We start from the raw sequence: 15,199 nt of genomic DNA, 5'->3' as shown, positions 1-15,199 counted from the left end.
TATCCGACAAAACGCTCCGATCGGACACATTCCGACGGAATCTCCGACCGTGTGTACAAGGGCTTATAGTCACACAATAAACATTTAAAACTTTTCTAACACACCGTGCCATCTATTTTTTTTTTTTTTTTAAGATTTTATTGAAGTTTAACCAAATACAAGAGAATGAACATAAAGACAGACAATTCTCTTCCAAGTTGAAACAACGAGAGATCGTTAAAAAAAACAACAACCGATTTATCACAGCCATATTAGTCACAATCTAACACATTTTGTATAACCCGGACCAAGTGTAAGCGTGACCTCTTAGAGTTAAAGCTCGGTTAAAGATACTGTATAAGGGAAGCGAATAGAAGTTGCTTACTTAGCATTTTAAGGCGGGGTCAAGAAGTTTGCATTCAGGTATGCTCTAGAATGAATACATGACACCCCCTGTTCCATGCGGATATTTCTTATAGGTGATATGTTATCTGCGGCTATTCGAAAATCAACAGTATGGTTCCGCGAGGGTTGGTGTGGACCGAGTCTTAAATTTTTGTAAGTTCAATTGTGAACACTTGGATCCTATGGAGGGCAATGGCTGAGGGGATTAATGGATGGGTAGTGTACGGGGGTCATATGTTTGGAAGAGTTGGGTCAGTACAAAGGGAGCAGAGAGGGTGGGGAAGGCTAGCTAGGGGGATAGAGAGAGTGGGGGGGAAGAAAGAAACGAAAGGAAAAAGGGGAGGTGAGCTCGCCTCCCGGGGTTGTATTAATTGGTCACCATTGTTGAGAGGGGGGAGCTTTATGTTCTACTTTCTTAAGTGAGGCAGAGTGTCTTTTGTGCACTCTATTCAATCAGGGATCAAGATGGGCCTTTAAGGATGTTAGCATATGTTGGGGTGGATTTGAAGTGGAGTCAACAGGCCCATTTTGTGCTGAATTTCGATGGTGTGTCACGAGCAATGTGTATCAGTTCTTCCATCGCTGCCGAGTTATTGACTCTGCAGAGCCATTCTTTGATTGTGGGTACCTGGCTAGAGTTCCATTTGGTTGGGATGCATTGTTTGGCTGCGTTTAGCATGAACATGGATAAGGATTTGTGATAGGTGTTATGTGATCTGGGAGAATGGTGTATTAAACATTGAGCGGGAGACGGTTCAATAGCATAAGTAGTAACCTGTGTAGTAATTTTGCAGACTTCCGTCCAGAAAGGGACTATCAGGGGGCAGGACCACCAAATGTGTAGGAATGTTCCTGTGTCGGAGAGAATGTTCCTATGTCGGAGAGGCATCTCCAGCATCTGTCTTGTGTGTTTGGGTATATTTTGCTTAATTTCGCTGGTGTGTGGTACCACCTGGTTTGTATTTTATAATTGTTCTCTTGTGAACTAACATTTAAAGTGCCCTTGTGGGTGGTTAGGAAGATTTTACCCCATTGTTCGTCCGTCAGAGAGAAATTTAAGTCCTCTTCCCAGCGTTTACATGCAATATAGTCACTAGGGTTCATTTGATCAAAGAGAAGGTTATGTGTGTGGGCTATCAGGTGTCGTTGTGGGGATTGTTGGGAACATAGTTTTTCGAAGGGTGTTTGTTCACGGGAGCAATTTTGGTCTTTGTTTAAAGAATGGAGGAAGTGGGAAATTTGAATGTATGGCTATTGGGGGAGAGAGGGCTTCTCCAATTTAGCTGCGATGTCTGGAGCGGCTTGCAATTTACCCATGGAGAAGAAGTTACCTGCCCTGGCTTGTGCTGGTGTCCAGTCTGGGGCTAAGAAGTATGTGGACAAGCCTGGTGGAAAGTCTGGGTTTAGTTTGACCGTCGTTAATGGGCTGGGGATAGATGATATACACGTTTGTTTGCATATGCGTTGGAAGTATTGCAGAGTTGGGCCAATTAGTGGATGTTGTTTTATAGCCAAAGGGATTCTTTGCGGGTTAATCCAAGGAATGGAGGCTAAGGGGGTAGATGAGAAGGATGCTTCTAGGGAGACCCAGTCTTTAGAGGAAGAGTGTAAGTTCCAATCGACAATTCGAGATAGGTGTACCGCATAGCAGTAATTGGATATGTCAGGTAGGCCAATTCCTCCTAGAGCTTTGGGGCGCGTAAGAAAATGGAAGCTAATCCTGGGTCTTCGGCCGTTCCAAAGAAATCTGGAGCATAAAGATTTATATGTCTTAAAAAAGGCTGATGTGAATAGGGACAGCTTGTAAAATGTAGAGGAGTCTCCACAGCGCGTTCATCTTAAGGATGGCCGCCCTGCTGAACCACGAAAAAATCGGCTTGCTCCATCTCTGAAGATCCAAGATTAGCTTGTTCAGAAGGGGTAGATGGTTCTTTGCGTACAGTTCGGGTAATTTGGGGGGGATTTGGATACCGAGGTATGTTATATAGTCGGATCTCCAGTGAAATGGAAAGTTATTCTTGCATTGCTGTAATGTGTCCAGAGCGAGGGAAATGTTGAGGGCGTAAGACTTCAAGAAATTAATTTTGAGGTTGGATATTGATTGGAAGGATTGGAATTCAGCTAGGAGGTTCGGAAGAGTGGTTGTGGGTTCAGACAGAAAAAGTAGAATATCGTCCGCGAAAGCGGCGTATTTAAATTCTTTATGTTGTGTTTGGATTCCTCTGATGTTTTGATTGTTTTTCAATTGTTCAAGAAAGGGTTCTAGCGTTAAGATGAAAAGGATAGGGGATAGCGGGCACCCTTGTCTCGTACCGTTGCGTATGGGGAAGGCGTCTGACAGAGTGTTATTTACTTTTACTCTAGCCGTTGGGTTAGAGTATAGTGCAAGAATGAAGTTTAGCATATTAGGGCCAAGGCCTAGTGTGCGTAGCACAACTTCCATATATTCCCATGACACTCTGTCAAACGCCTTTTCTGCATCGAGGGACAAGAAGAACCCCTTTTGGCCTGACTGAGTTATGAGATGGTGTAGATTGAGGGCCTTTATTGTGTTGTCCCTAGCTTCACGCCCAGGGACAAAGCCTACTTGGTCTGTTGATATGAGGTCTGGAATCAGTGGTAACAATCTATTTGCCAAAATTTTGGAGAAAATTTTCAAGTCTACGTTCAGTAATTGCCCGTATTGATGGGGTCCTTATCTGGTCGTGCCATCTAATACAGCCACTGTGACCCCCCGCCCGCACGCTCGCTGTCTGATGGCACTTACCCCATCTTGGTGGTGGGTCAGGCAGCGGGTGATGGTGACGAGCTGTATGACGGGCTGCGGCAAGCTGTGTCCTCCATGCGTCTCTTGTTTCTTCCTGCTAGGCGTCCAATAGGAGCACCTGTCCTTTCAGCCAGTCAGGTGATGGATATTAGACCAGCGCTTCTTGATTGCCAGAGAGGCAGTTCAGTGTTAGAAAAGTGAATATTAATTTGCTTTTCCAACACACCTGGGTGGGCTCCGAGCCCACCCTATTTTGAAGCCTATCAAAGCATCTGGCTCTAATGCGCTTCTAAAGGTGCTTCACTGTAATTCATGCGCTCGGCATCCTGAAAGGGGCCGGACGCCTGAAAAGGGGGTGGCCACGGCTGCCATGGATAGATTCATGCTATGCATGGATCTATCTATTACACATATATAGGGGGGTGGCGTGATATAGGGGGTGGCGCCCTTGTGCCCCTAATGGACGTGCCCGCTCTGGAAGCTTCCATGATTTTGTCACTTTTGGTTTCCGAGCTGTCATTCCCTGGCTGTTAAAGGAAGCAAGGTAAACAAGCACAATCTGCTATTGGTTAGATGATTTGGAGGGCAGGGGAGACATCAGGAGTTTAATAGACCCCCTGCTGTCTCTATAAAGAGTACCTGTCACCTAACCAAAGCCATACCTCCCAACATTTTGAAATGGGAATGAGGGACACCTATTAGCAAACGACTATAGATATAGGACACGCCTCCTGCCACACCCCTTAAAAGAGAATTAACCCAAAAAAAGGTTAATTAAATCCACAAGTGCTTTTTTTTTTATACTACTACTATTCCTTTATATTGGCTTTTAAAATTTACAAATGCAGCAATTTAGAATATGGATGAAAGGTTTAGCGCTGGGAAACACTTTTTGAAGGATAAAAAGTGAATTTTATATACAACTCTATAGTCAAGATCAAAATGAGGGACAAATGGGGGGGAATGAGGGACAAATGAGGGAGGATGAGGGACAGAAGGACATTGCTCCAAATCAGGGACAGTCCCTCCAAATCAGGGACAGTTGGGAGGCTTTTTAGCAACCTAGTGATAGAAATAAAGTTATCACTGCAAATTTTGGCATGAGAGCAATAATTCTAGGGCCCCAAATCATGAATAAAGTGCTCAGGTACACTAAAGCTCCTAAACTCAACTTCATAAAAGCCTAGGTGTCCATGTACAGATAGGCTTTTACAAGAGTTTAGACCAGCCTTTTTCAACCAGGTTGCCCAGGCACCCTGGGGTGCCTTGAGGTTTCTTCAGGGGTGTCTTGGCAAATTGCCTAAAAGTTGCCCCAAAATTGTATACAAGTCGGCGTGTGGATGAAGGCTGCCTTTTATCTACACAAAGCCACATGTTTTCATTGTGAACCATTATGATCTTCTAGCCACCGGCGTCCTAACAACTAATGACCCTCCCCTGCCCCTCTCTGTCAGCGCTGATGGTCATATTAGTTGAGTGATGGGGAAAAACTGGAGGGAGAAGAAGAAACATTGGCATACTAGTCACTACCAGTGTGCAAAAGTGTATTGGATTTGGAAGAATAAGCCACCTCCAACTTTGGGCCGTCCTACTTGTGTGGATGTTGATATATTATGTAAAACTATTAGAACAGATTTTTAACATTTTACAATGGGGTGCCTCGAGAATTTTAAATGGGTGCCTTGACTGAAATAAGGTTGAAAAACACTGGTTTACAATCTGCCGTGGTTAGGGGAGGTTCAACCTCCCTCAACTGCCCTCTACCCTGAACAATCATACCGTGTGTACGAGGCTTTAGTCCATAGGGTTCAATTTTGAGTTAGCCCCCTTATTGCAGATATAACAGCTTCAACTTTGAGATGCATTAGTGCGGAGACTGCGAACCAGGCCTTCTCGTCCACATCAGTGCCTGACCTCATAAATGCTCTTCTGGAAGAATGGTCAAATATCTCCATAGACACACTCCTAAACATTGTGGATGGCCTTCCCAGAATAGTTGAAGGTGTTATAGCTGCAAAGGACGGGGCCAACTCAATATTGAACCCTACGGACTAAGACTGGGATGTCATCAAATTTCATGTGTGTGTAAAGGCAGATGTCCCAATACTTTTGGTATTATAGTGTATGTGAATGTTTTTTGTTATTTGTATCCATAGTTTAGCCCAAAAACTGTGTGCATCTTGCTTTTTTATCTCACCTAAAACACACTAACACTGACCCTAACCTACACTAATTAAAAAAAAAAAAATCCTGTAAAAAAAAAATCCTGTAAAAAAAAAAAAAAATATACTGACCCTGCTCTTTGCCCTGCCCTTTGACCCTGACCTTGACCCAAATGCTAACCCTGGCACTAACCTAAATCAAACCTTGCTTTCTTTTTTTTTAATTACTATTATGATTATTATTATTATTATTATTATCATTTTTTAAGACATTTTTTTTTCTCTGAAGGGAGAGAGAGAGATACAATGTATGCAAGGAATTTTCCTCGTAGCTTGCGGTGAAACTTACATTTTTTGCAGATAATACCCGTCATATGTAAGAAAGATTAAAAACAAAAAACAGCAGAGATGAAACATGTGTTTCATTTTGCTTTGGATTAATTTGCTAAGTCAATCATTTTAGAATGTTAGAAAGAATGTGTGTTGTATATTCGGATTCATTTTGTATATCTGTTGTATTCAAATCAATTAGAAGTTTTCATTTCCAAATTTGAATGTCAGAAAATGGCTATATTTGAACTATTTTACTCTTTTCTATCCTATTCTATTCTTTTTTTTTTTTTTTTTCCATGAAAATTTTTATTGAAAGAACCGAAAATACAGCTTACTTGACAGTGATATAGAAGCATTTGTTCATACACAAGAAGAAAAGAAGGTGAGCATGACATTTATCCAGGACAAAACATCAAGTTATCCATTGAGCACTCTGTGGTTTGAGGCAAGAGGCCCGTAGGAATACATTTCAATATGATTAGCTAGCAGTATAAAGCCTTTGGGAACGCGTCAGTACTACACAAGCTACGCCTCGTTTGGGGTAGGTTCCTTGACTCATTCTCTTGTAAGCCTTTTAAATGTGGGGGTGTTCCCATGGTGAACGATTAATTGTCATTCTCGTCTTGAGGAGTAAAACCTTTACCTAGCCTATATGAGTCTGGATAAGGTGTTTAGCTTCTAATTGGGCTTAGTGGTCTTCAGGAAGATCACAAGGGGGGGAATTAATAAAGGGGGGTAAAGTGAGTGTGGGAAGGGATAGAGAGGCATAAAGGGCTAAGGGGAGCGGAATGGGGGGTGTGGAAAGGGTCTCATCTCATCTCTCTCTCCCCCCGTAGGGGTAGGGGTGAGGGAGGGGGGATCAGTTCTTCAACTCTTCCGTGGTTAGAAGATTCTACACTTTGGGCATGTGTTAAAGGGGTTGTTCAGTGTAGAAATGGGTCCTCCAATTTAGGGTTCGGTGTCTTCCAGGGGGCTTACTTGCCTTGCACTAGGGGTGGTCAAGTCATGATATTCTGTTGTTGTTAGGAAGTGGGCCCAGCAGGCCCATTTCGCAGAGAATTTTGTGGGAGTGTCATTCGCTATGGAAATAAGTCTCTCCATTTCTGCTATTCTGGCAATCCTAGTGAGCCATTCTTTGATAGTCGGTGGGTGCGGTGATCCCCAATGAGTAGGGATGCATTGTTTTGCGGCATTCACCATGTGCATGGCAAGTGACTTTAGGTAGTGTGTCATACGAGCGAAAAATTGGGTAGTGCAGGAGGAAATGGGCCGGTGAAAATTCCAGGGTGAGTGTGGTGACCTTGGTAGTGATATGGTGGACTTCAGTCCAGAACGGATGTACTATGGGGCAGTACCAGAAGATGTGTCGCATGGTTCCTTTCTCCGTCTGACACCTCCAGCATGTATGTGGGTGATCTAAGTTATATTTGTGAACCAGTACAGGCAGGGCAGGACTTACCATTGGGCTTGACTGGGCTCAAGCCCATGGGCCCCGCCAAATAGGGGGCCCCGCCGAGATACATAGCGGCTCCGCTCCGCTCACAGTCATGCCCAGTCCCGCCCTATGATGGGCATAACACAGGGACTGGGCATGACCGTGGGCCAAGCCGAGTACACTCGGCTACTCTCTGCTCCGCTTGGGACTGCAACAGCACCCGAGAGCCGCCGAGAGGACCCGAGAGTCGCCGAGAGGACCCGAGAGCCACCGAGATACACAGGACTCTGTATCTCGGCGGCGCCATTTTTAAACTTCAAGACTGCAATGACAAGGCTACAAATGACAAGGCTGCAAATAAAAATGGGGCAAGGCTGCAAATGACAAGGCTACACTGACAAGGCTGCAAATGACACTGGACAAGGCTGCAGATGGATGGGCAACGTTGCAGATGGACACTGATAAGGCTGCATTGATGGGCATTTAAATGTAAGTTTTTTTTTTCCTTAAACTTCCCTCCTAAACGTTTTTTTCCTTAAAATCCCCTCCTAAACTTCGAGTGCGTGTTATACACTGGTGCCTGTTATACACCGATAAATCCAATAATGTATAGAAGGTAGGGCCCAAAAGTGACTCAAGCCCAGGGGCCCCCACCACCCTAAGTCCTGCCCTGAGTACAGGGGTACGGTACCAACACGTCAGGATTTTATATCCGTTTTCTTGTGTTGTGACGTTAACGGAACCTTTGTGTATGGTCTGGTATATCTGTTCCCAGTCTTCTGGAGCGAGTGACAAGTCAAGGTCTCTCTCCCACGTTGAACATGCCTTGCCAGTATTTGACATGACACTTGAGAATAGCATGGAGTGCGTTACCGAGAGAAGGTGACGTTGCGGGTATCGGCTAGGCATAGGGATTCAAATGGAGATGTGGATCTAGAGACCTTGAATTTCCTGTCCATCTCATTGAGGTAGTGGGTCAGTAGTAAATAGTTTCAGGGGGAGATGGGGGGGTTTTCGCTGTCGGAATGTAGTTTATCATAGGGTATAATTTTGCCTTGAGCAAAGAAGTGGCATATTAAGGCATTTTTGTGTGGCCAGGACTCGTTCAGGAAGTTTCTGTGTAGTCCAGGTAGGTAGTCTGGGTTTAGGTGAACTGGAGTAAGAGGACCAGGTGTCGATGAGAGGGAAGTCACTTTGCAGGACTCTCGGAAGCTTCTCAATTTTGGACCAATCAGGGGGTGTGAGAGGGTATCGCTTGCAATGTGTTTATGGGGAATCCATGGTAAGGAATGTAGTGGTAGTGGGGTAAAGGAGGCTTCTAGGTGGATCCAGTCCTTAATGCCATTGTGGATATTCCAATCTACTATCCTAGTGAGCTGACAGGCCCTATAATAGTTTCTTATGTCGGGGAGACCTATCCCCCCTTTAAGCTTGGGTAATGATAGGTGTTGATAGCTGAGTCTGGGTTTTCGGTCCCCCCAGAAAGGGAAGCGCGTACTGAGACTCTTGTAACTCTTGAAGAAGGTGGTGGGTATGTGGATAGGAGCCGCTTGTAAGATGTATAATAGGCGGGGTAAGGCGTTCATTTTTAATAATTTAGGCATTGTGTGAGCTGGATTCCTAGGTATGTTATATGGTCCTCCTTCCACTGGAAGGGGAAGTTGCTTTTGCATTGGGCTACTACACTACTGGGGAGTGATACATTTAGGGCATGGGATTTGGAGAAGTTGATCTTAAGATTTGAGATTAGTTGAAATTGATGGAATTCTTTTAGAAGGTTGGGTAGAGAGATATGCGGGTCGGTGAGGAAAAGGAGAATATCATCGGCATAGGCCACCAGTTTGTATTCTTTGATGGTGGTTTGTACACCTCTAATGTCTGGATTAGATCTTAGTCTTCTTAGAAAGGGTTCAAGGGTGAGGACGAAGAGGACTGGGGAAAGGGGGAAGCCCTGCCTCGTACCATTACAGATGGAGAAGGCGTCTGACAGGGTGCCATTGACTCTGACACGTGCTATTGGGTTGGAGTACAATGCCATTATGTAGCTCAATAAGCGGTGTCCTGCGCCCATAGTTTGGAGGACTGCCTCCATATAGTCCCAGGCAACCCTGTCAAACGCCTTCTCCGCGTCCAATGATAGAAAGAAACCCGCTGTACTGGTAGAGGTGAGGTGGAGATTAATAGCTTTTAAAGTGTTGTCCCTGGCTTCTCTGCCAGGGATAAAGCCTACCTGGTCCTGATCAATAGCACTTGGAAGGAGGGGGAGCAGGCGATTTGCTCTGATTTTGGCGAAAATTTTTATATCCAAATTTAAAAGGGAGATCGGTCTATAATTTGCAGTTAGTGTGGGGTCTTTTCCTTCCTTCGGTATTACAGTATTGTGGGCTTCCAGCATAGAGGGTGGAAGCTGGAGTTCTATGCTATCCTTTTCTATTCTATTCGCCACTTCAATACAGGGCACCCCCCCCCCCCCTTCCTGCCTAGAACAATTTTCAGCTTTCAGCGCTGTCACACTTTGAATGACAATTACGCGGTCGTGCTACACTCTACTCAAAGTAAATTTTTATAATTTTCTTCCCACAGATAGAGCTTTCTTTTGGTGGTATTTGATCACCTCTGGTGTTTTTACTTTTTGCTAAACAAACTATCATTTCTGTTATAAAATTTTGTTTTCTCTGAGATCAGGAAGTGCGACCACCATGGAGCGCAGTGCCAGACCCAAAATGACACTGTATGCTGATCAGCCCTACAGAGGGCGCGGGTACGTGGTGTGACTGGAGGCAATGGCGCTTTTTATACCCCTGGGCAAGTTTAACCCTTACAGAACATGTACTATGGCAAAACACAAATGCAATGCTGGGAAGAGGAATACATAAGTATCAATATATAAAACGGCATGAAACACCTGAATAAAAAAAAAGAGGTATAAATATAGGAATGTGTAATTAAATATAAAAAATATATAAAAAAATATTAATTTATAAAAGGTGTGACGCAACGCGTCAGAGAAGGAGTTTGGTGTCGCACATATCACTTCCGGTTACGGCCGAAACCGGAAGTTCACGTCTGCCGAGTGTATTCCTGTGTTTACTTTCATGTAAGTTTGGATATCTTTTATTAAAAAGTTGTTATTGGATACTACACATGAAAGCCCCCTTTGTCTTCTTCCATTCCATATTTACTGGATACCTTTGGAGAAATTGGGAGAATAATAACTGCTAGTACACAGCGGTATACAGCGGTACACTAACAGCGGTAGAATACTGAGGCTGGATGGATAAGGATTCAGCAGCATTTTGATTACATACAGCGCCCCTTTGCCATTTATTGGAGGTGAGAGGCTGGGGGAAATAGGTGGTGCACTTAACTAGGCACTGAAGTTTGCTGTGGACTGTCACCTTTGGAAATCACTTCTACATATATTTTTTGCATGGACTTTTTGTCTTTTAAATATTCATGCATGGTTTTGTGGACAATCACTTGCTAATATTGCAATTTTTGCACATAGTCACTTGATTGGTGTATATATATTTTTTCACAGATTTTTACACTTTATATCTCATATTTGCATTCCTGTATTTATTTGGAATATGTATGCAGGGTTATAATTTTATTTATTGCACAGTATATGCTTTATTCTCATTGTCAATATTTATCACTGTAGTGGGATAGTATCCTATTTGCACTTTAGTCCCATTTGGACATTCCACTTTTATTTTATTTTTATTTTATTTTATCTATATTTATGCATTTTTTAGGTAGCGCCGCATTTATTTATCTAATTATATTGACTCACTTTTGGTGTTGAGATCACAGTTTTTTTGCTGGCCGCTTCCTGTGTATGGAATTTAGTTCATTTAGTCCTATAGTTAACTAATAGGTGGAGCGCATTAGTATTTCTTTATATATTTGAATAATTACATGAATAATATAGGCAATCAGAAGTTTGGCTCCAGAACAAAAGTTAAAAATTAAACTAAATTCACATACCCATAAGGAGCCTAAGCACATATAAATATAATGTTTTAAAAATAAAATTGCTTATCAATAATTCATAATATCTCGCTGGATTGGAAAACAAATCTAAAATAACCATGTGTCATACCCCAAATAAACCACAAGATGGAGTCAACAGTCACTCCCAAGAGTGACGTGTCTACAAGTATACATATATACATATATATATATATATATATATATATATATATATATATATACATGTGTGCATGTGTGTACTTGTAGACATGTAGGTCTTAGGAGTGAATGTTGACTCCATCTCGTGGTCTATTTGGGGTATGACACATGGTTATTTTCCATATATTATTTTTCCAATCCATAGGGATATTATGGGGATTTTTTATTCACTCCTTTTTTTTTTTTTTTTTATGTTTTAACGTTTTTTTTTTTTTTATGTGTAGCCAAATGTCATATATTCGTGCACAATGGTGAGCCTAAGAATATATACATCTTTTTTTTTTTTTTTGGTAAGATTGCTTATCAATAATGCATGGGGCTTTATTTACTAAAGGCAAATCCTGAAAGTGCACTTGGAAGTGCAGTCACTGTAGATCGAAGGGGGACATGCAAGGAAAATAAAAAAAAACAGCATTTTAGCTTGCACATGATTGAATAATAAAATCAGCAGAGCTTCCCCTCATTTTAGATCTACCCCTCAGATCTACAGCTTTCAGTGCAATTTCAAGTGTACTTTGCACTTGTAGTTTGCACTTGTAGTACAAACTAGACATGTGCATTCGTTTTCGTCCGGATGCATTTTTGTCCGAATTTCAGGTATTTTCGTTATCATTTTGATAAACGATAACGAAAGCACAGAATCCGAAAAACGAAAGATCCGACATAAACAAATGCTTTATTTTCATTTTCATTTTGACACAGTTCGATACAGATAGGAGATATGATGTCACTCTGACAATAACAATCTGTGTCTATTGAACTTGTATCATAACAGTCCATTCATTCACACAGGGGCAACACGACTTCCAGCAAGACTTTGGGAGGCAACTTGGACACGACTTGAGTGTGAATCACAGCGCGACTTAAAACGGCATGGGTTCACCCTTCAAGAGCATACCAGGCCCTTCAGGTCTGGTATGGATATTAAGGGGAACCCCGCACGAAAAGAAAATGGCGTGGGGGTCCCCCTTAAAATCCACACCAGACCCTTATCCGAGCACGCAACCTGGCAGGCCGCAGGGAAAGAGGGGGGATGAGAGAGCACCCCCCCTCCTGAACCATACCAGGCCACATGTTCCTCAACATTGGGAGGACAAGGGCCTCATCCCCACAACCCTGGCCGGTGGTTGTGGGGGTCTGCGGGTGGGGGGCTTATCGGAATCTGGAAGCCCCCTTTAACAAGGGGACCCCCCAGATCCCGGCCTCCCCCCTGTGTGAAATGGTAAGGGCCTACTATTCCACCAAAAAAGGGACAAAAGTGTTAAAAATGACAGGAGACGGTCTTTGACAAGTTCTTTATTAAAGTCTTCTTTCATCTTCTTTCTTCTGGTCTTCTTGCTTCTTCCTTTCTTCATCCTTCGGTTTCGGTTTGATTAGAATCCTACTATAGCTTGTAGTCAAAATATTCGACCGGGAATGTATGATTGTAGCATCATACAATGAGTTTCGCTGCTCCGTTGAATCTTCTTTAACCAGTAGAGATCCGCGCTATAGCCAAATGACGGCTACAGCGTGGACCTGCTTTGCCGGGACGACGTCAATAGACGTCGTCCCGTGCACGAGCGGCCTACGCGCCCCCTGAGGGGCACGCGCGGCATGCTCTGTGATCGGCGAGTCTATGAGACTCGCCTGATCACGGATCCGAGCAAGGGGTCGATCCCGACCCCTTACCACGTGATCAGCTGTCAGCCAATGACAGCTGATCATGTGACAAAACAGAGCCGGTAATCGGCTATTTTTCCTCCTCGCGCTGACAGCACGAGGAGAGAAAAAACAAGCCGATCACCGGCGGCCGTGATCGGGACATAAGTCCCGATCATGGCCAACTTATCAGTGCCCACCTGCCCCCTGCCAGTTATTAATAAAAGTGCCACCCAGCAGTGCCACCCATCAGTGCCCATAGTGCCATACATCAGTGCCATACATCAGTGCCCACAGTGCCATACATCAGTACCCACAGTGCCATACATCAGTGCCCACAGTGCCACCTATCAGTGCCCACAATCTGCCTCAACAACAGTGCTGCACCTCAGTGCCACATATCCATGCACATCAGTGTCATCTACCAGTGCCCATCAGTGCCCATCAGTGCCGCCCATCAGTGCCCAGCAGTGCCACCTATCAGAGCCACCTATCAGTGCCACCTATCAGTGCCCATCAGTCCCATCTATCAGTGGTACCTATCAGTGCCCCTTAGTGCCACCCATCCGTGCCACCCATCAGTGCCACCCATCAGTGCCATCTTATCTGTGCCCATATTTGCCCATCAGTGCCACCTTATCTGTGCCCATCAGTACTGCCTTATCTGTGCCTATCGGTGCCACATTTGGCTACACATAAAAAAAAAAGTTAAAACATGAAAAAAAAAAAAAAAAGAAATGAGTGAATAAAAAATCCCTGTTGTTTGTTAAGAAAAAAAATACATAAAATGAAGCATTTCAAGAAAAAAAACCCCATAAATAACAATAAAACACCAAAGAAATTAAATATAAAATAAAACAGTAAAAAATAAAATACAATGGTGCAAACACTACCTTATGCCATCCAAACATAGATGTAACTTGATAGTGAATGATATTTGTCTTGCTAATGCACAGTATATCTCAAACAACTGCTATTTTTTCCTTAAGAAAATACTTGTAGGCGGGGTCTAATGAGGATACCCAGTTTGGGAGTAACCGCCACACAGACACAGTGAACTGGATTCATGTTATCACTTGGAATTCAATTTTTCAAGTAGATACATCAATGAACTGATATGAGAGGCAAAACTACCAGCACAGTATTATTTGACTCGCAAATATAGACACCGGCGGAGTGCTTCCATAGAGAGGTGGTGGGACTGTTAGCTGGCACTCTTGGTGCAGGTTCCTTCTATAAAATGCAGTCCAAAAATCCTGTTCTGGGTACCATCATGTAGTTACATACTGCAAGGGAACCCAGTTCTCTTCTCACCATGAACCTCTTCCTGCATTTCACCTATTCTGTCTCTAGCCAAAAGGGCTTCTTGACTTACACACACTGAAGGCACACCCAAATAAAGAGGAGCACCCCTTTATTAGGTCTTCCTGTCAAGATGGCTTCCTGAAAATCTTGCAGGATTTTAGTGTCCAATCAGATAGCTTTCTTCCCCAAAAAGAAAGCCCACAAGTGGAACCCATTCCCCTTCTCGAATACCTCTCCGCCTGTAGCAGTGGCACAGTGCCACCTACAGATTGGAAAAGTGTACTGCAGCCTCTACCTGCCTACACTTCCCCCCTCTTTTTTTTTTTGCATAAAACATCTCATTGAGAAAATACAAACTTAGCATATACAGCCATGGCTCAGTATTGAGCCTGTATTATCAATACATATACGATTACAGTTTAGTCAAATAGAAATATGCTGAGCCAGGACTAAACATCTCTAGATTATGAACAGATAGTGGCTACAATGTCTAGGCGCATATATCTTCAAAGGGAAGTTTAAGCGAGGAACAGGGAATAGAAGGGGAGAAAGAGGGGTACATGAGGAGAAGACAAGAAGGAAAGAGAAGAAAATAAAAAAAAGGACGGGGGGGCGGGGAGAGAAAAGAGGGCGAGGGGGGATGGGGAGGTGGGAAGGGGGGTGAGGAAAAGAGCAAAGGGGTGAATGCCAATGAGGAGAGGGGGTGAAGTTAGCACCAGCTACCCTCTCCAGCTTCTAGTGCGCAGTACCCTTACTGTATCACAGCTGGGCTTAAATCCAAATTTGGCTTCAAGGGCAGGGGTGGAATCACCCCGGTTAAGAGTTAGTTTGAGGCGTTACTAAGGTCTTGATACGATTGGGATCTTTTAAAGGCTATCCATGTTTACCAGGTGGCCATGAATTTGGAGATATTATCCAAGGTAGTATAGATCAGCTCCTCCATCTCAGCAAAACAATTTATTCTGTTAAGCCATTCAG

General features: G+C 43.5%; 1 protein-coding gene across 1 annotated transcript in view; it reads right to left on the bottom strand.

Moving 5' to 3' along the window:
• LOC143925618 (uncharacterized) overlaps nt 1-15,199 on the bottom strand; it is a 198,252-nt gene that overhangs the window by 78,949 nt on the left and 104,104 nt on the right. The window contains exon 25 of the mRNA XM_077450089.1: nt 2,698-3,011. Within this exon, the coding sequence (XP_077306215.1) occupies nt 2,698-3,011 (314 nt within the window). The remainder of the gene's footprint in view (nt 1-2,697; nt 3,012-15,199) is intronic.

This window comes from Lithobates pipiens, unplaced genomic scaffold, assembly GCF_037356315.1.
Source record: "Lithobates pipiens isolate NorthernLeopardFrog02 unplaced genomic scaffold, aLitPip1_a1.2 Scaffold_22, whole genome shotgun sequence".
Classification (NCBI taxonomy): Eukaryota; Metazoa; Chordata; class Amphibia; order Anura; family Ranidae; genus Lithobates; species Lithobates pipiens.
This window is presented reverse-complemented; position numbering and strand designations above follow the sequence as displayed.